The following is a 20,774-nucleotide window of genomic DNA, read 5'->3' as shown; positions in this document are numbered from 1 at the left end:
AATCCAGCACTCGCCTAAGTTTGAAAAAAAATCCTACTGAGTGGAGAGCAATCCTCCCACTCGGGGGCTTAGCTGCAGTCGAGCACTCGCCTAAGTTCTCTCAATAAGAGGTTTAACGGCAGTCCAGCACTTGCCTAAGTTTGAAAAAATCCTACCGAGTGGAGAGCAATCCTCCCACTCGGGGGCTTAGCTGCAGTCGAGCACTCGCCTAAGTTCTCTCACTAAGAGACTTAACGGCAGTCCAGCACTCGCCTAAGTTTGAAAAAATCCTACCGAGTGGAGAGCAATCCTCCCACTCGGGGGGCTTAGCTGCAGTCGAGCACTTGCCTAAGTTCTCTCACTAAGAGACTTAACGGCAGTCCAGCACTCGCCTAAGTTTGGAAAAATCCTACCAAGTGGAGAGCGGTCCTCCCACTCGGGGAGCTTAGCTGCAGTCGAGCACTCACCTAAGTTCTCTCACTAAGAGAGTTAACGGCAGTCCAGCACTCGCCTAAGTTTGGAAAAATCCTACCGAGTGGAGAGTAGTCCTCCCACTCGGGGGCTTAGCTGTAGTCGAGCACTCGCCTAAGTTCTCTCACTAAGGGGCTTAACGGCAGTCCAACACTCGCCTAAGTTTGAAAAAACCCTACCGAGTGGAGAGCAGTCCTCCCACTCGGGGGCTTAGCTGCAGTCGAGCACTCCCCTAAGTTCTCTCACTAAGGGGCTTAACGGCAGTCCAGCACTCGCCTAAGTTTGAAAAAACCCTACCGAGTGGAGAGCAGTCCTCCCACTCAGGGGCTTAGCTGCAGTCGAGCACTCGCCTAAGTTCTCTCACTAAGAGGCTTAACGGCAGTCCAGCACTCGCCTAAGTTTGAAAAAACCCTACCGAGTGGAGAGCAGTCCTCCCACCCGGAGGCTTAGCTGCAGTCGAGCACTCGCCTAAGTTCTCTCACTAAGAGGCTTAACGGCAGCCCAGCACTCGCCTAAGTTTGAAAAAAACCCTACCAAGTGGAGAGCAGTCCTCCCACTCGGGGGCTTAGCTGCAGTCGAGCACTCGCCTAAGTTCTCTCACTAAGAGGCTTAACGGCAGCCCAACACTCGCCTAAGTTTGGAAAAATCCTACCGAGTGGAGAGCAATCCTCCCACTCGGGGCTTAGCCGCAGTCCAGTACTCACCTAAGTTTAAGACCCATACCTACCCGCAAGGACGACGAGGTGCAGGTCGACTGCGACCTTCTCCTTCGGAGCTGCGGCACAAATACAACGTCTGCTCCATCCCCATCTGCAAGGACGACGAGGTGCAGGACGACTGCAACCTTCTCCTTCGGAGCTGCGGCACAAATACAGCGTCCGCTCCACCCTTATTCGCAAGGACGACGAGGTGCAGGTCGACTGCAACCTTCCCCTTCGGAGCTGCGCACGAATACAACGTCCGCTCCGTCCTTATCCGCAAGGACGATGAGGTGCAGGTAGACTGCCACCTTCTCCTTCGAAATCGCGGCACAAATACAACGTCCGCTCCATCCCTAGCCGCAAGGACGAAGAGGTGCAACAAGCAAAGTCCATCTGAAGGTAAACACAAGCACATTCGGAGATAAAACCAAATTCAGATAAATACTAAAAGGTTCCAAGCAGCGAATCAAAGGTACTCGGGCACCAAGCCCGAAGGAGTTTAACGGTTACAGAAACCACTCGGCATTCCGAGGCAAATTTAAAGCGTATCCAAGTTTCATAAGATTGTTCACTCGGCCGGAGGAGGGCTGGCAGGCTCCACGAACGAGTCCAGATCGATCCCATCAGCGATCCGAGTAGCGGCAGCAATGAAAGTCTCCATGAAGGACTGGAAGTCGTGCTTTTTGGTGTTAGCGACTTTGATCGCAACCAGCTTGTCTTCACGAGCCTCCTTGCAATGGACTCGCACCAGGGACAGCGCCACATCAGCACCACACTGGGCGGAGGATTTCTTCCATTCTTGCACTCAGTTAGGGATCTCGTTCAGTCGAGTCATCAGAGATTCCAGATCATTCTGAAGCATCGCTCCCGGCCAAAGCGTTGAGTCGATTCGAGAGACAACCTCCTTCAGGCGTGTGAGGTAGCTTGTGGCGCTGGCGATACGGGACTCCAGTCGGAGCACGTTCATCGCAGTTTCGTCGCAGACCGGGGAAGCGATAGGGTCCAGACCCGTCTCGACCCTTCCATTTTCTTCGTCAAAGTCTTGACAAAGTTCTGCAGCCAAAAGTCAGTTCAATCAACCGAGCAAAATCCGATGGCAAGCATCAACACAGTCAGATTAAAAGAAATACCTCCTAGCACGAGATAAAGCTTCTTGGCGAGGGTCCTCAGATAAGCTTCTGTGTCGTTCCTCTTGCGGATCACAGACTCCAACTTTTCGTTCAGGACGACCTTATCCTTCTTCAGGCTGGTCACTTCGCGGTTAGCTTCATTAAGACAAGATGTCAATCTAGTCACCTCTCCTTCAAGCGTTCCGACTGAAGCAAGCTTCTTGTCTGCGAGAACGGTTTTGTCTTGGGCTGCTTTTTGCGCGGCGGCGAGGTCCGAGTCCTTCTTGTCCAGAGCCAACTTCATTTTCTCTGCAAAAGAAATAATCGAATCAAAAAAGAGATCAAAGAGATATATTGAAGTTCAGTTGGCAATCAGTTACCTTCAATACCAGCGGCCTCGTCTTGAGCTTTTTTTAGATTTTGCTGAGCCAATTCCAAGTCTAAGTTGAGTTGCCTCTGCTTCTCTTCGAGTTCAGCAAACTTGGAGATAAGAGTACAAGACTTCTGCAGGAGGCAAGAGACAGATCAATCGATAGGTTCGAAGGCAGTTCATTTTCGAGTGAATAAAACCTAAAGAAGTGGACAATAAGCTGTTCAGACCCCAGTCGACTACGGGCAGTCGACCGCGGTCTCGGGGACTACACCCAGTCGGTGCACTTGGCGTGCCCCCACCGGTTCTGATCCCACTCGACCGGCCCACCGGAGTTGAGTGCAAGGAGTAAAAAAAGAGAGAGAAAGAACAATTGCACCGTCAAGAAAGAAGAACTCAGACCACAGTCGACTGCCAGCAGTCGACCGCGGTCTCGGGGACTACACCCAGTGGGTGCACTTGGCGTGCCCCCACCGGTTCTAATCCCACTCGCCCAGACCGAGTGGAAGAGCGAAACTACCAAAAACAACAGCAACACCCAGTGGGTGCTCTAATTCAACGCGAACAACATGAGATTGTGCAGAAGAAGATTTTTCGAGAACAAAAACAGTCGGAAAGTCTACTCACCTGGACGTTGGCCCGAAGGGCGGCACTAGCGTCGTAGGCAGCCTGACTGCTCTCATGCACTATCTTCACCCGCTCCATCATCATATCAGCCTGTCGGATGGCTTCCGCAACCGCTTCCGACTGGTTGTCTGGGACGGGGTAGCTGGTGAAAAAATGTGCAGACGACCCAGGTGCGGCTGCTTGAGGCTCCGTGGTGTGGAGTTGGATAGTTGAAGGAACCACAGGCGCGGTCGACCGCGTGGGATGCCCACTCGGCAAGGGTGCAGTGAACGTCACAGTGGCCCTGCCCGCATCTTCAGCTTGACAGACAGGAGGCGTTGCAGTTGGTTCTTGCCGAGCCACCCTGCCAGCTGTTACCTTCTTGCTCTTCCTAGGCTTAGGAACCACATCTTCGTCGTCGTCCGGAAGGTCAATGATGTTGGGTGGAGCTGCAAGACAGAACATTCGACCCCAAGTGAACCACTTGACCCTAAAAGGATCAAGAATCAAAATCGCAAGAGTTCATACCTGAGTTAGAGGTTACCGCATCCTCCATTTCCTCGTCCCGGTACTGGTATGAAGAGGTCCCTGACGTATCAGCACTGCAAAGGCCCGCATTCAATCGGTTACACCCAGTTAATCGAATCCAAATAAAGGACAAGTCAGATGATTACCCGAAGATAGTAGGAACGATCACTTTGATCTGAGGCAAAGCTTTGGGCGGTTTGGAAGAGATGGCTTTCGGCACTTTCGGCGCTGGAAGCGGCGCGACCTTGGAGTGCTTTGGAGGCTTCTCAGTCGGCGTCGGGGAAGACGTCCTGGGGCGCTTCGAGGATTGCTCGATCGGCGCAGCCACCAAGTCCGGAGCGCGTGCCGAGTCATGAGTGTGCTTGGACCTCCTCTCCCTGCGAGGAGGCGAGTCGACTTCTTCCTCATCGGTCGACTCATCGCTCTCCTCGTCCTCCTCGGCTTCTGAATGCTCCTCGCCGCTCTCGCCCCTGCTCCCTTCTTCTTCAGCGCCGGGGGCCTGCACTCCATTGGGCATCGAGTACATTTCAATGAGGGCCTGAAAGGATAACAATCAAAAGACATTCAGTCGACCACAAACGGGACATCACGTGGTGAATCGGAAAGATACTTGATAAAACAGAAATATACCTGCTCCGGCTGGCGCGAGTTGTCGAATGGAATCACCCTCCTGGATCCCCGAGGGTTGTCTTTATTGCCAGTGATTCCCCTCAACCAGTTCTCCAAGATATCCTCGCTAACCTCCTCCGGGTGGATCCGAGTGGTATCCTCAAGCCAAGAGTACATCCACATCGGATGATCGCGCGCCTGAAGAGGTTGGATGCGTCGACCGAGAAAGACCTCCAGTAGATCCATCCCGGTTACTCCGTCACGGACAAGCTGGACGACCCGTTCAACCAGCTCCTTGACCTACGCCTTCTCTTCTGGAACTACCTTCAAGGGAGCATGCTTCTCCACTCGAGCCAAGGAAAAAGGAGGAAGTCCAGTCGACTGGTCAGGGGTTGGCTGATCCTTGCAGTAAAACCAAGTCGACTGCCAGCCCCGAACCGAGTCAGGAAGGATCATCGCTGGGAAAGTACTTTTGCTCCTCATCTGGATCCCCAGACCACCGCACATCTGGATCACCCGTGTCCTCTCGTCACTCGACTTGGCCTTTTTGACCGACTGGGAACGGCAAGTGAAGATGTGTTTGAAAAGCCCCCAGTGCGGTCGACAGCCCAAGAAGTTTTTGCACATGGACACGAAAGTGGCCAGATAGACTATGGTGTTCGGAGTGAAATGGTGGAGCTGAGCCCCAAAGAAGTTCAAAAAAACCCGGAAGAAAGGGTGGGGAGGCAGTGAGAATCCGCGATCTACGTGGGTTGCTAGGAGGACACACTCACCCTCTCTGGGCTGCGGCTCGGTTTCGTCCCCTGGGAGCCGGGCCGACTTGTGGGGGATCAATCCCCCCTCCACCAGGTCGTCGAGGTCGTCCTGCGTGATTGCCGAGCGGATCCAGTCGCCCTGGATCCAGTCCGCCGGCAGGCCGGACCTCGACGAGGATCCGCCCCGACTGGTCCGCTTGCCCTTCGCCTTCATGGTCGCCTTCTTCACGCGTTCCAGCGCTGCCGTCTTATCCTTCCCCATGGTGGCGGATCGAGCTCGAGTGGAGGTCCGGCGACGAGGCGGAAGCGAGAGTGGCGGAGAGATCGGGAGAAAGAGAAGAGAGAATGGGAGCGTGCGGAGCAGAGGCCTGGCCCAAGACCTTTTATAAGGCCTTCCACCGAGTGGCTGACTGGTGGACCCAAGCGATCTAAACAAATCCCGCAACAGTCGCACGCGCAGTACGTGGTGAAAAAGGTGGCGCGGGGATCGAGGAGAGTTGCCTAATCTGTCCCGATAACCTCGGTTCCTCCCGTCTGGCACACTTCCCAAAATTTGAATCCTGCGAGATCCGCGGAGAGTAGAACAACCTGTCAGACTGAAGACAAACACCCTCTACATCATCATTCGGAATTCCACCATGAAAGTTCACTCGACAACAACCAAGAATGGACCAAGGCGATGGAGAAAGGAGTCGACGTCATCTCCTCAACTCATTGTTTCAGGACAAGGCATATTCATAGCGCAAAGAGTGGGTCGGAAGTGTTCTCAACCCCTTCCTCACTCAAACCCTGATCCATTCGGGGGCTAATGATGAAGCTATGTACCTAGGGTAGGGTTATGGACCTGTCCAGCATACCCTCCCCAAGGACATCTTTACAAAGAATTAGAAGCAGTCAAAGAGAAATCATCATCCACTCGACCATGGAGATGCGCTCACTCGACCACCTTGAAGACACTCGACCACCAGAAGATGAGGAACCCTCCACTCTGCAACGGTTAGGACTTAAACCAGAGCATTATGAGCATTTATGACATTTTACTGTAGACGTTATCAGTAACGCCTTTTCTTTATGAGCATTGAACCCTGAGTAACGGAGGGGAGCTGGGGTCCTGACGCACTCTATATAAGCCACCCCCTCCTCTGGGACAGGGGTTCGCACTTTTTTGTAAACTCACACACACATATAATCCAGTCGACCGCCTCAGGGCACCGAGACGTAGGGCTGTTACTTCCTCCGAGAAGGGCCTGAACTCGTAAAACTCGTGTGAACAACTACTCCATAGCTAGGATCTTGCCTCCTCATACCTACCCCCCATTCTACTATCAGTCTTAGATCCACGACACCGCCCGCCTCTTTCGTCGCTTCATCGCCGGCAGCCGCTGCCACCTTGTCGGCGCCGCGCCGCCCGGCGACCTCCGCCGCCATCGCCGCCGACTCCGCACCGCCCCCGCACCGGCGTCGCCCCGCTCCGGCCACCTCCAGCCACCTCCACCGCGACGCCTCCTCTCCCCCAAGTCCGGTGACCACGAACTCCGGCGCCGACGAACCTCGGGCCGCGCGCATCTACAGTAACCGCGAGATCCAGATCTGGATCCATCCTCCTCAGTTGACTTTTTCTCCTCTAACCCTAATCTTTTGCATCTTTCAACGCATCATAACTCTGTCATCGTAGCTCCGATTCATGCGTGTAGCATATCAAAATGTTCGTCTCGACGAGTACATCATTTCATCTCATTGCATCATTTTCATTTGAGCTCATCTTGATGCCTGAAATGCTATTGGAAGAGGGCTATGTGAGGAATTTGTCAGATCTGTTTCAGCAAATGGACTTTTGTCATTTTTGCCATGATTAATGTGTGCATGCTATGATTCTGAGCTCTACATGTGTTTTGTTATATGCCATGCCATCTTTACAGAGGTGCTTGCCATGTATTTTTGTGATGTTTGTGGTGACTAGCACAAGCTTGCAAAGTAGCGTAATCGGTAATGCTGATTTCAGGGACTTAGAATTTCACTAAGTCCTTGTCCTGATTTTGTTGTTATGCCATATGTTCATGTTGTTTCCTAGTGATCCGTGCCTCTTTTGAGGATGATCAGTAAGGATGTTTTGTTAATATTGTGGTACTCTATCTATCCATGTCTTTGTTTGCATTTATGGAGCACCCTAGCTTGAGTCAATCGAGCTCCACTTTTGCTATAAAATGTTCCCGGCAGATTGTTGACATGTTTAGCGATTTTGCCGAGGATGTTGCTATTGATCCGTGCATGCTATGTTGTTGTTCTTGCCATGTCTAGCTTCTATGCCATGTCTTCTTCATGGGTGTATGATTAGTTTGTCATGCCATGCTTTGTAGTGAGTGCATCGAGCTCGCAAACATGCCTACTTGTTAACTGTTTTGCATGCTCCAGTTTTTCACTAAGTCTGAATCTGTTTATGTTTTTGCTATGTTCGCATGCTTGAAATTGTATTTTCTGATCCCTTTTGGCTCAAGGTCACTAAGGGACTTTTGTTAAGTACTTTGAGTAGCTTCATGCCATGCCTTGCTTTGCCATGTTAAGTTCCTATAGCATGTAGTTTTCATGCTCTAAAGTGTGCTTCCTAATGATAAATTCCTGATTTGTTGTTAATTTCACAAAGTCTGAAACCTTTTATCATTTGCACTTTTGCCATGCTTGTTTGAACCTATTAATGAGTGAATTAGCCGTAGCTCAGTGTTCATATTTTGTCAAGCATCATGAGTGGATCCCTGCCATGTATTTTGTTGCCATATTTGGGTGCTGTAGCATATTTATCTTGATGCATTTAGAAGGCTACTTGCTGTTTATCGCAGACCGATACCATATTTGTTTTGCTTGCCATTTCCAAACCGTGCATCCGATTCCGGCGATCTTTATATCGATTTCAACCGAAATCATCTCACATTTCCAGTGGCACTCTTGGATTTCCAAGTTGAGGCCAGGTTCTATCATTCATGTCCAAATCATGCATGTGCACCGCATACCGCATCCCGCATATCATACCATGTTCATGTGTTGGTTGTTTACTATGTTGTGTGCTTCTTTCCGGTGTTGCTTTCTTCGGGTTGGTTCCGATAACGTGGTGTTTGTGAGGACCCGTTCGACTACATCCGTTTGTCTTCTTCATGGACTCGTTCTTCTTCTTTGCGGGATTTCAGGCAAGATGACCATACCCTTGAAATCACTTCTATCTTTGCTTGCTAGTTGCTCGCTCTTTTGCTATGCCTATGCTGCGATACCTACCACTTGCTTATCATGCCTCCCATATTGTTAAGCCAAGCCTCTAACCCACCTTATCCTAGAAAACCGTTGTTTGGCTATGTTACCGCTTTGCTCAGCCCCTCTTATAGCGTTGTTAGTTGCAGGTGAAGATTGAAGTTTGTTCCTTGTTGGAACATGGAGTTGTTGTTCCTTGTTGGAACATGTTTACTTGTTGGGATATCACAATATCTCTTATCTAATTAATGCATCTATATACTTGGTAAAGGGTGGAAGGCTCGGCCTTATGCCTGGTGTTTTGTTCCACTCTTGCCGCCCTAGTTTCCGTCATATCGGTGTTATGTTCCCGGATTTTGCATTCCTTACGCGGCTGGGTTATAATGGGAACCCCTTGGCAGTTTGCCTTGAATAAAACTCCTCCAGCAAGGCCCAACATTGATTTTACCATTTGCCACCTAGCCTTTTCTTTCCCTTGGGTAGGCCTGCCCAAGGGTCATCTTTATTTAAACCCCCGGGCCAGTGCTCCTCTGAGTGTTGGTCCAACCTGTCAGATGCCGGTGGCCACCAGGGGCAACTCTGGGCTGGCCTACCGGAACCTTGGACAATCCGGTGTGCCCTGAGAAAGAGATATGTGCAGCTCCTATCGGGATTTGTCGGCTCATTCGGGTGGCTTTGCTGGTCTTGTTTTACCATTGTCGAGATGTCTTGTAACCGGGATTCCGAGTCTGATCGGGTCTTCCCGCTAGAAGGAATATCCTTCGTTGACCGTGAGAGCTTGTGATGGGCTAAGTTGGGACACCCCTGCAGGGTTTTGAACTTTCGAAAGCCGTGCCTGCGGTTATGGGCAGATGGGAATTTGTTAATGTCCGGTTGTAGAAAACCTAAATTTGATCTTAATTAAAATACATCAACCGCGTGTGTAACCGTGATGGTCTCTTCTCGGCGGAGTCCGGAAAGTGAACACGGTGTTGGAGTTATGCTTGACGTAGGTTGTTCTAGGATCACTTCTTGATCATAGTTGTTCGACCGTGCTTTTGCCTTCTCTTCTCGCTCTCTTTTGCGAATAGGTTAGCCACCATATTATGCTAGTCGCTTGCTGCAGCTCCACCTCATACTTTTACCCTTCCTATAAGCTTAAATAGTCTTGATCGCGAGGGTGTGAGATTGCTGAGTCCCCGTGACTCACAGATACTTCCAAAACCAGCTTGCAGGTGCCGTTGAACCGAGCAGGTGACGCAACCTAACTCAAGGAGGAGCTCGATGAAGATCTTGTCCTTTGTGTTATTTCGTTCTAGTTGATCAGTAGTGGAGCCCAGTTGGGGTCGATCGGGGATCTGTGTAGCTTTTGGGGTAGTCTTCTTTTATTTTGGTTCCATAGTCGGACCTTGATTGTATCTGGATGATGTAATTCTTTATTCATGTATTGTGTGAAGTGGCGATTGTAAGCCAACTATGTATCTTTTCCCTTATGTATTACATGGGTTGTGTGAAGATTACCTCACTTGCGACATTGTTTTCAATGCGGTTATGCCTCTAAGTCGTGCTTCGACACGTGGGAGATATAGCCGCATCGAGGGCGTGGCAGGTATGAACTACAAGAACAGATCCTAAGCCAAAGTTATCCAAAATTCACTTCCTTGCCAATCTTTGTGTTTCTCTAACCTCAGGGTTGTTCATACTCATAGATCAAACCCATTTTCAGTTGCTCGGAACTGCGGTTCATTTGTTCCAGAGTCATCGAGCCAATCTTCTTTGAAACTTTGTTCGCTTGCTACGAGACTTTTGAGTACTACATTTTTCATCGACACTTCTGAGTTATCACGATTTGCTTCTCTATTGTTCACAGTGTAAGTCCATAACATCCATTTTTTTCGTCTCGTACTTTCTTAGCTATGGCTGAGTGCTTTTCTACAAATTTTCATTCTAAGATCTACTATATTTGGAATAATACAATTGAGCAACGGTTTTTACCAGCACGTCTGATATATTCTATCTTCGAAGAAAAGGTGGTACCTTTTTGTGTATGGAACTACCACTCACTTTGTAATCAGTACTTTCAAGTATTGTATTTCTCCTAGTTCTTGAACACTATCATGGCCATATTAACTTATTTGAACCGATTCGACAATTGCGCCATTGCGACCAATGCTAGATTGGATGTGAGTAGACTACAAGGATTATGAATCTTTGCTTTCGTAACTTGGTGTCTCCTTCAATTTTGTTTCATACTTGCTTTTGAAATTTGAATGTTTATGAAAAATAAATCCAAGCTCATCTTTTATAAGAGAAATTATCTTAAAACGTATCTTAAGAATTGCACTCTTGTTGTTAAGTATGCCCTGAATATGTCTCTATGTGCAACTGTGACGTGTAAAAATCTATAGGAGGGACCAGGGAACCATGTGGAGTGAAGGGATGAGCAGTCGATTTGCATATACTGACATGACAATCACATATGTGGAGCAAAGGGAATAGAATTCTTGACCCGTCACTCAAGATTTGGCTGGTTATGGATATGCTCTAGAAAAATTGTTCACACGGTAGTGTCCTATAAAATCTGCTCCAGGCAGGGGTGTGTCATTTTCACTAGTTGAACATCAAAATCTTAGCTGAAAAGAACCTTTTGCATTTAGCATCTCATTTTCTTTGTATATCGGCAACATTCACCTTATTCTTGTGAGCTCCTTCGAGCCGATAAATCTTAAAATTGACGAAGTCTTCACACGCATCTCGTAATCAGCGAGAGCTTCGTCTCCCACTAAAGAAACAATGTCCAAAAGTCTGAAATGAATTCAAAAAAAATATGAGCACCGTATTAAATATAGTAAACAGAGACGAGTAACCATTTAAGCTGTGCTCACTTCACTTTTTTTGTTCGAAAAGGAGGTTATCCCTCGGCCTCTGCATATGCTCACTTCACTATATCAGCAACATTTTGAAAAGCTCAACAAATAAAACCAGTTCAACTCAGTAATCTTAAAAACCAACCAGATCCAAACTAGGGGAAACTAATCCAATCGAAACATATAGTAACGTAAAAGTTACCAAAAATCTACAGAATAATGGTTTTCATGGCCTGACGTACCCAAAGGCAACGTCACAGGAACCACATAAATCGTCGACGGGTCACTGCCAACATCCAATCTATCACCACCAAGGCGATTCCCGTCCAAACATTTTGATACCTGACGGGACACGTGCGCGCATCGTTTTTTTTGGAAAACGTTTGGGGCCGAGGCACCGACGGAACATTGGGCCGGTCTCCCTCTTCCTCGCGTCTTCTTCATCGTAGCTCCCCCACATCTCGTGCAGCTCGTCGTGGTGCGCGCCGCCTTCTTCTTTTGTCCGCTCCACCCCACCCCTTCCCCATCTCTTCCCCCTCCCCCCTCCCCCCCCCCCCCCGCCCCCCGGTCGCAGCACCACGCCTTCCCTCCCCGCTCGAAGCTTCCATGGCTTTGCGCGGTGACCATCCCATCTCGCCGGCGACCGAGGGGCGTTGACCACGGGAGATGCTGCAACTGGGGGCGACGGGGTGCTACAACGGCGACGCGCTACCTCGCAGCATCGGAGCTCTGCCTACCTCGCCGGACCCGGCCACGCCGGAGCTGCAACCAGTCATGGCAGGCTATACCCCCACGGCAATTTTTTTTGCTGAAACTGGTTGTAGAAAATTCAATCGCCGGTGGTAGCAAAAATCTACTACGGTTGCAGCAAAACGGTGTCATCGTCATCGCGGGGGTCGCAGCTGAGATAAGAAGTCTGAAGCTTTTTTCAATGCGGTTGTAACTTTTATAACTGTCGGTTGCAACTTTTCGTTTTTCATCCATGGCTTCGTTTTCACGGTTGAAACTTTTTTTTATAGTCGGATGAATCTTTTTTCATCGCTAGATGAAGCTTTTTCTGTCACCGGTTGTAACTTTTCGTCCATGCCTTCGTTTTCCACGGTTGAAACTTTTTTTATAGTCGGATGAAGCTTTTTTCATCGCTAGATGAAGCTTTTTCTGTCACCGGTTGTAACTTTTCGTCCATACCTTCGTTTCCACGGTTGAAACTTTTTTTATAGTCCGATGAAGCTTTTTTCATCGCTAGATGAAGCTTTTTCTGTCACCGGTTGTAACTTTTCTTTGGTCATCCATAACTCTAGTCATATATTGGTTGAAGCTTTTTTGTAGCCGGTTGAAGCTTTTCCTATCGTTAGTTGTAGATTTTTTTCGTCGTAGTTTGCAGCACTGAGCATCTCCCTGGGCGCTCGATTTCCACCGGCAAGCACACGGGTGAGCACGGCGGTGAGCTCCAGTCGTCGCCACCGGAGCTGCAATGGTGGCCATGGAAGTTACAACCGCAGGGATTTGCTATTGCATGGGGCGAAGCCGGTGAAGAGCATGGTCGCCGAGGACTGGGACCGGGGCGACTGGCGACCAGGGCGGCCGGGAAAGACGGCCGGCGAGGATGGCGACCAAGGACGAGGAGGGCAGGCGAGGGAGGAGCGGCGACGAGGGGGAACGCGAGCCGGCCGGCGAGATGAGGTTCGCGAGAGGAAGACGATGCTCGTTACGCGCTCGCGAGAGGAAGACGACGCTTGTTACGTGCTCGCGAGAGAAAAACGACGATCTAATTAGATAAGGATCCAACGGCTCAGGACGGGTCGATAGGGTGCGACCGACCGAAACGTTCGGCCGGCGCACCAACGCCTAGCATCGCCCTTTCTTTTTTGCGTTCCCGATAGGTCTCCACCGTCCACGTCGGTACAGCCCACTGCCCCCCCAAACAGAGCAATAATACTACAAGCTATCCTTGTTTTTTTCCTTTGGCGTCTTCTTCCTGCTCTCGCCGTCGAAGTCCCGAAACGCGCCGGCCGCTCACGAGTTCCACAGGCGGGAACAAAACTCGAAAGGGAAGCGGGGCTTGGCGCCTCGCGGATGTCGGAGGGCGACAGCGACGGGAGTCGAGAGGCCGTGGCCACGGTCACGTGCGGCGTCCAGCCCGCGCCGCGCCGGGACAAAGGGTGCTCGCGGGACCCCCGGGGGCGCTGTCCCCGCCGCAGAACCGGCCCGTGGCGGGGGCCGCCGCACCGGTCGCTGCTGCAGTGCCGTGACGCCCCACCACCGGCGTGCCTGCCTCCTCCTATATCAGCCACATGGTGCGGGTAGCGGCTTCGGCTCGGCAAGGCGGGAGAGGAGGAGGAGGAGATGGGGCAGGAGGAGGACGCGCAGTCGCTGGCGCTCACGCCGACGTGGGTGGTCGCCTCCGTCTGCCTCGTCATCGTCGCCATCTCCCTCGCCGCCGAGCGCCTGCTCCACCGCCTCGGCAAGGCACGGCACCCCGACCTGCTCCCTACCTACCTATCTGCTTCCCATTCCTGTTATAATCTCTTTTACGTTTGTAAAGCATATTTAGTCTTCCTGTTGAAGTTTTCGATGATATGCTAACAAGAAACCTTTCTCTCTGCAGGTGCTCAAATTCAATGGCCAAGAAGCACTATTTTCAGCCTTGCAAAGAGTCAAAGAAGGTAGCATTATCCTCTGATTTAGTTAGATTGCTGCATAACTTCCTTTTATCTTTTCGATATCACAGCAATTTTTTACCTCAATTATCTCAAGCACCGTGGCTACTAGAACCTGAAGATACAGAAGGTCTTCGGATGATCTGTATATGTTCTAGTTGTTTCCTGATTAAAATTGCAATGGCTGAACTGATTGTAATCAATATGGAGAGTAACATCAGATACCAACCAACAAAAGTTTCCATGACACACAAAGCAGAATGTCTCGTACCAGTTCATTCTTGCCGTATAAAACTGTTTGTTCGTCTTGCCTAATCTATTTACTGATTACTTGTGCAGAGTTGATGATTCTGGGTTTCATTTCCTTCCTACTAAGCGTCTGCCAAAATCTCATCAATCGCATTTGCATCCCGGAGAGTGCTGCACGTATCATGCTTCCATGCATTGAAGAGTCCAAAGCCAGAGAAGATGCTGCCAAACTCTGCAAGAGAAAGGTAGACCATGAACTGTGAAGATAGTGCTATCATCAAGTTTAGTTCTGTTCATTATTATCTAAATATGTGGTTGTAGCTTCAGTGTCTTCTCTTTTCCTTTGATAGTAGCGCTGATGTATATTCTTAGTAGCAAAACATAATTACTTCTGTTTAATGGTAATTGCTAGACATTGCCAGTCCCAAGAATCGCAAAGGATATTTACCAGATTGGTCATTCTGAAACATCATTCTTGCCCTTATGCAGGGTGAAGTTCCCATGCTATCTGAAGAGGCTCTGCATCAGCTGCACATCTTTATCTTTGTACTTGGTGTGGTGCATGTTCTGTTCTGTGTTACAACGCTGTTACTTGGTGGAGCTAAGGTATAACTATTAATTATTATTACTGGGGCTGAATACGTGTTTCATGTGACATGATAGTGAAGGTAACACATTTAGGTTAAGCTCTTGTAGATGAGAACGTGGAATAAATGGGAGAAAGAAATTCAACAAGGAAGAATCAAGGAGCGTGAAAAGACGCCAGGCTGGATGAAACCATCTGCTGTAAGATGGATTGTAAGTAATATAACCCTCTTATTATGCATTTATGCTTCTCTTTTGTTATAAAGTCAATTTTGAATCCTTAATTCGTAATACGAATGACAATGGCATGAGAATTATTTGGGTTTACCCAAGTAAAATGAAGCTGCTTTTTTGAGTGGTTATCAATTTATTTTCGCAAGAGGGAAAGTGCTATCAAATCATATTTTACATCTTAAACTCCATGGCTGCATATGAAATTAAACAGGGGAAGGCATCAGTAAGTTACTGAATATTCAATTTGTCAAATTGTTATTTCGAAAGTGAGTAGAACACTTGAAGATGGTTCATTGTCAGCTAAGGATAACAATAATAGGGAAAGCTATTATGACATGAAGATATTTTGATGGCATGTGCATGAAGTGCAGTGCAGTGTTGCACTTCTTTTTGTTATTTCCGGTCCCTCTGCAACAAGGCAATATCATGACCAAACCAAACACTAATATAGCCTTAACTACAATGATCTGACCACAGTAAAACATTTGTTATGGCTGAGTATCATACCTTCTGCATAATTATTGCAATATTTCTGTGCTATATGAGGCATTCTTTAAGTAACAAAATTTCCCTGAATTCAAATTGCGAACTCGGTATATTAGCTGTATGATGATTCCAAAGGTTTTATTCACATATGATTTCAGATTGCATTCTTCAAGCAGTTTTATAATTCTGTCGGTAAACCAGATTATCAAGTACTCAGATCAGCTTTTGTTCTGGTAAGATACTAAGATGTACTGTTCAGTGACTTCTGCACAATCATGAGTGTCCTGGTTTTCCTAGTGAACTAATAAGGATACTGGCCATTTCCCCCCTCCCAGCGCCACTACCCAAATCGCCTAGACTTTGATTTCCACAAGTACATGGTTCGTGCCCTCGAGCATGACTTCAAAGAAGTGGTTGGAATCAGGTTAGTATTGTGTAAAGTTCCTACTTGGATTGCTTAAATAAATATTGTTTGGTTTACCTAATGATGCTCACATGCATGCAGCTGGTACCTATGGCTTTTCGTTATCGTCTTCCTGCTGCTGAATATAAATGGTAACTCCTATATTTGTTTGCCCGAAGATATACTGATCCTAAGAGAACAATACGATTTAGACTTGTAACCATGTTTACGATCTGTCATTTCCGTCACCACAAGTTATGCTACTTGGTTAGAACAATTCGGAATCACAATAACAAGTAGTTTGTGTTGGAATTGTTTGAACTAGCATGTTTTTTTTTCTCTCACTGTTAATGCTTGATCTACTGTCAATGCAGGGTGGCACACTTATTTCTGGCTGTCTTTCTTGCCCTTGATTGTAAGTACCTTAACAACTCCATGTCACTCTAGTAAATACATTCTCCAGTTACCTCCATGGAGGAGTTTCTTACTGCTCGGGGTAAATAAACTTGCAGCTTCTGCTTATTGTTGGCACTAAGCTGGAGCACATCAGCACTCGATTGGCTCAAGAAGCAGCGGAGTGTTCCGATGAAGCATCAGGAAACCCCTGGACGAAGCCATGCAAGGAGCACTTTTGGTTTAGCCATCCTAGGGCTGTCCTCCATCTGATCCATTTCATCTTGTTCCAGAACTCGTTTGAGATGGCATTTTTCTTCTGGGTCTTGGTATGTCCTGAAATTACTGCCTGCCTTTAGTCTGCAAGTTTGTACTAAATGCATACAATTAGAGAAGCATGGGGATATCTGACTGGTATGTTTGCAGGCAACATATGGGTTCGATTCATGCATCATGGAGAACAGATCATATGCCCTCCCCAGACTTGCTATTGGGTTAGTACAAAACCTCCACTATCTTTTTCCCGTTAGCTACGGCAACTAACGGACAATTCTGTTTCTGTGTCAAATATTCAGCATCATCGTTCAGGTGCTCTGCAGCTACAGCACCCTGCCGCTGTACGCCATTGTCACCCACGTAAGCTCCTGTTCCACCATTAATTTCACCAAGAACACTGCTTGATTGCTTAGCTAGTAGCTGGTCGTAATATCGTTATGGATGGTCGATCATATCAGATGGGCGGCGACATCAAGCTGCAGGCGTTCGGCGAGCACGTACACGTGTCCGTGCACAGCTGGGCGACGGACGTGAAGAAGAAGGCGACGTCGCTGCCGGCCCATCCGCACCCGCACCAGCACCAGCACCCGCACTCGCACCTCCGGATCCCGTTTCTCAGCAAGAAGAGGCACAGCGGGCGCGGCCCCGCAACTGAGGAGGCCGCAGCGGAGGCGAGGGCGACGGAGCAGCGCGCCGGGAGCTCCAGCACGCCCAACGCACCGCCGCAGCAGCGGGCCGACGACCTAGAGGAGATCGTGACGACCACGGAGGACGACCATCGTCGTCGCAACGCCAGTTTCTCGTAGCTGCGTACATGCTCGCGTTCCTAAGTCCTAACGGTAGGCCGGGCGCGTCGGCCGTGTCTCGCTGTGACGCCCACGTCTTCATCCGGCCGGCCGGCCCTTGTCGAAGCTACGCTGTTGCCGCCGGCGAGGCGCCGACGTCGTCAACGTGGCATGCTAGCTCTGAAGCCTGCAGGTTAGATAAACTACTTAGCAGACTAGCTAGGACATGTTGCTACTGGACCGTCGCGCGATCTCAACACTTCGAAACTTTTGACAATATAATATCGCCTCGTATTACCTTAGTTAACTCTTTATATGTACCGTATTTCTGAGCACTATATTTGCTCCTATCATGATTTTTCTCTTCTAAAATAAGCATTTCTGAGCAGTATATCTGCTCCTATCATGATTTTTCTCTTCTAAATTAAGCACAAGCATGCGAATCAAATATTGAAAGAAGAGTGGGTAAAGAAGAGAGGGCACCCTGAACTCATGGGCATATGCACTCACTTTTCAAAAAAAAATTGCATTTTAAGCATGTTTTAAAATGTCAAAAAATTCAAAAGAAAATATCACGCATACATGTTCGTATATGTGTGTACGTGACACAAAGTTCTATGAAAAAAATATTTTTGTTTTGTCTTCGTAAAAAGACAAATTTCAGTGCTTCTAAATAGTGTTCCACAGCATAATTTTCTGTCTTTTTTGCACATACCATAATTTTCTGTCTTTTTTGCACATACCACAAAAAAAGTCATTTTTCCGTGAAATTTTATGCACGCACATAAAACACGAAGATGTACCCGTGCAATTTTTTTAAGATTTTTTTAGCATTTAGAAATATTTTTTTCAAAATGGATTCATATGTACCCGATTTCATCCATGCACTCCTCGGGTAAAGAAACCCATCCGTGGTTGTACAGTCCGGGCACAAGGTCGAACTAAGGGCATCTCTAAAGGAGACCGGCAAATAGCTCAGCTACATGTTCGTTTTTATGTTCGCACATGGTCCGCGAACATGATGCAGGAGAGAGTCAGCCAATTCTTTTCACATATTAATATTTATTTGTCCGGCTGGGAGGAGAGAGAGGAGAGGGGACTATGCATGTGCAGAGAGAGAAAAAAGAAAAGGGCTATGTGGTGGCTTTTTGTTGGTCAAGTGGATGTCCAGACACTGGTATAGCATCTCCATGTTTATCTTGGTTTCGTCGGAAAACGGATTTCCGAACCATTTCATGAATAAATGAAGTCTCCATTGAGTGACAAAAGTTACCACAAGTGATCTAGACATCACAACCCAGACATATACGGAAGCTTTCGAGAGTCTTCCTTGGAGATGCCTTAACTACTGGGCACAACAACACTAAGGTTCTACAAACGAACTAACTACTGGCTACGACTCCGCCTGCGCATCTCAAAGAGAGCTTCAAATCGGTATGAATTAATCCGGCCATGTGCCAAGCCTTTCCTTCCTCCAAGATCCTACCAAGAACGAGGATGGAGAAATATTGTTAAAGACAATGGCGTTTTCATGCTTCCAAATCTCCCAACCAAGGATGATCACCACAAATGGAGAAGCTAACCACCTCAATGAATTAACTGACTTGTTTTACTTATTAAAATAAAAATCTTTAAAATCTAAAATTTGACCTGTTAGTGTTCTAAGTTCAAAAGTCTAGCAAAGTAAAAAAGAATAATTTTTTATCATTGCGATTCGTGGATAATTTAGAGTACTATTTAGGGATAGATCGAGTTCTTGACGAGATTCGCTGGCGTTACTATACTGAACCTCATGCCCTATCGAGCATCTTATCCCATCTTAAAGTTGGTTTATTCGGCAGCCGCAAATGCTACTCATTATAGGGATTTTGACAAAGCGAATTTATTTATTACTAAAACCGAAGTCAGTAGGAGTACTATTATGAAGAAATTCAGACCTCGAGCTCGAGGACGTAGTTTCCCCATAAAAAAAGCATGTGTCATATAACAATTGTACTAAATATAGTAAAGAAATCTAAATAACCTTTAGATCCATCTAAGATTTCCTCACCAGTTTCTACCCAGGATCCCAACCTAACAACTCCATATCTGTCCAAATTGCGGAGTAAATGTTCTTCTAGATGTGGTATTTCTTTAGTGATTTTTTCAACGGAGCCCTGGCTTGTCGACCCAGATAAAAAAAGATCTTAGATACGTTCGAAATCCAAAAATCAATGGAATTACACCGCGCGCTTATGTCAAAACATTGACTAGCAAGACATCAAAAGATTTTTTTTATCGACCTTGTAGAACTTCTAAAAGGTTCTCGAAAAAGGGGTAATTTTTTCAGGGCCTGTATTCTTTTTCTAGGTTCACTAAGATTCTTATCGGTTGGGATTTCCAGTTATCTTGGTAAAAATATTATGTCTATACTTCCATCTCAAGAAATTCTTTTTTTCGCAAGGGGTCGTGATGTCTTTCTACGGAATCGCAGGCCTATTCATTAGCTCCTACTTGACGGAAAAGTATCTAGAACTTCCCCCTGGCCCTACTCCCTAACCTAGAGTAGCTAAGTGTGGAAGTAAAATCAACCCAGGCATGGATACAACATCTATAGGATAACTTCCATCTTGATAGTTCTTTTCGAGTTCTGTCTGATATCCACGATCTTTTACACATTTGGATGAAACAACAAATTCGTCCAGACTCTTGGTAGAGTCTAGAAGACCATGACTGATCCTCAAAGGTACGAATTAGCAGTTTTTGATCCCTTTGATCCTGTTCTGGATCCAATGTGGAGACAAGGTATGTTCGTAATTCCCTTCATGACTCGTTTAGGAATAACGGATTCGTGGGGTGGTTTCTTAGCTAAACAGGTGGAAGATCTATCCAATTTGGTTATCTATCTTTGCCGATAAATGATGGGCTACAAAAGGATTCGTTTTTTTGTGTCACAGCTGATTACTCCTTTTTTCCTTTTTTAAAGAGTGGAGCATCTACATCGATAATTCAAGCATTGTATACGTCATTAGTCCAATTCTTTGTAGAACTACCCGTAATAACGAACTTGCAAAATGGATCTGTTTATCGCTCTTTGGCCGATAGGTACTGTAGCTGGTATTGCTGTGATTGATTTAGTAGGTGTTTTCTTTTATGGTTCATATTCTGGATTGGGTTCATCTCTATAGTAATCGGAGGGACCAAATTATAAACATGAAAAAGTAGGAGCTTAGCGGGTCCTTGCCCCCCTTTATCTGATTAGAGCGGAAATGACCCGCGGAATTTTTACTCTTATAATGCGAATTGATTGCGGTAAAGTATTCTAATTCAATAAGAATTTTGCGGGCGAATATTTACTCTTTCTTGTCTTATTTTTTAATTTATAAACTTACCAAATAAGATAATTTTTTTGGTTTGTTCCGCCATCCCACAAAGAAGATATTCCAGATTTTTCTTATTTGATATCTTCAAGGAAAATCGACCCAATTTAGTGGCAGGAGACTTTAATTTTGG

At 47.2% G+C, this 20,774-nt stretch overlaps 1 protein-coding gene across 2 annotated transcripts; it reads left to right on the top strand.

Annotated features, from left to right (window-relative positions):
* Nucleotides 1–13,286: 13,286 nt before the first annotated feature.
* LOC125512166 (MLO-like protein 13) lies at nucleotides 13,287–17,584 on the top strand. Of its 2 annotated transcripts, XM_048677248.2 has the most exons (13): nucleotides 13,301–13,680; nucleotides 13,820–13,877; nucleotides 14,211–14,365; nucleotides 14,610–14,726; nucleotides 14,817–14,918; nucleotides 15,584–15,658; nucleotides 15,761–15,849; nucleotides 15,931–15,980; nucleotides 16,203–16,243; nucleotides 16,341–16,550; nucleotides 16,648–16,715; nucleotides 16,797–16,857; nucleotides 16,956–17,584. In XM_048677248.2, the coding sequence occupies exons 1-13, from the start codon at nucleotides 13,558–13,560 to the stop codon at nucleotides 17,301–17,303; spliced, it is 1,497 nt and encodes a 498-aa protein (XP_048533205.1). In that variant the 5' UTR covers nucleotides 13,301–13,557; the 3' UTR covers nucleotides 17,304–17,584. The 2 variants fall into 2 exon arrangements, with proteins under 2 accessions (XP_048533206.1, XP_048533205.1); XM_048677249.2 differs by lacking the exon at nucleotides 15,584–15,658 and having other exon boundaries at nucleotides 13,287–13,680.
* The last annotated feature ends 3,190 nt before the right edge of the window (nucleotides 17,585–20,774 follow it).

The sequence above is a fragment of the Triticum urartu genome, chromosome 6A (assembly GCF_056163025.1).
Source record: "Triticum urartu cultivar PI428250 chromosome 6A, HENAU_Tu73, whole genome shotgun sequence".
Lineage (NCBI taxonomy): Eukaryota > Viridiplantae > Streptophyta > Magnoliopsida > Poales > Poaceae > Triticum > Triticum urartu.
This window is presented reverse-complemented; position numbering and strand designations above follow the sequence as displayed.

Excerpts from the sequence above, each read along its gene's own strand:
- LOC125512166 (XM_048677248.2), top strand. The coding sequence starts at position 13,558 with ATGGGGCAGGAGGAGGACGCGCAGTCGCTGGCGCTCACGCCGACGTGG. Across the intron at positions 14,366-14,609 it reads CCAAACTCTGCAAGAGAAAG|GGTGAAGTTCCCATGCTATC; the intron begins GTAGACCATGAA and ends GCCCTTATGCAG. Across the intron at positions 14,727-14,816 it reads TGTTACTTGGTGGAGCTAAG|ATGAGAACGTGGAATAAATG; the intron begins GTATAACTATTA and ends AAGCTCTTGTAG.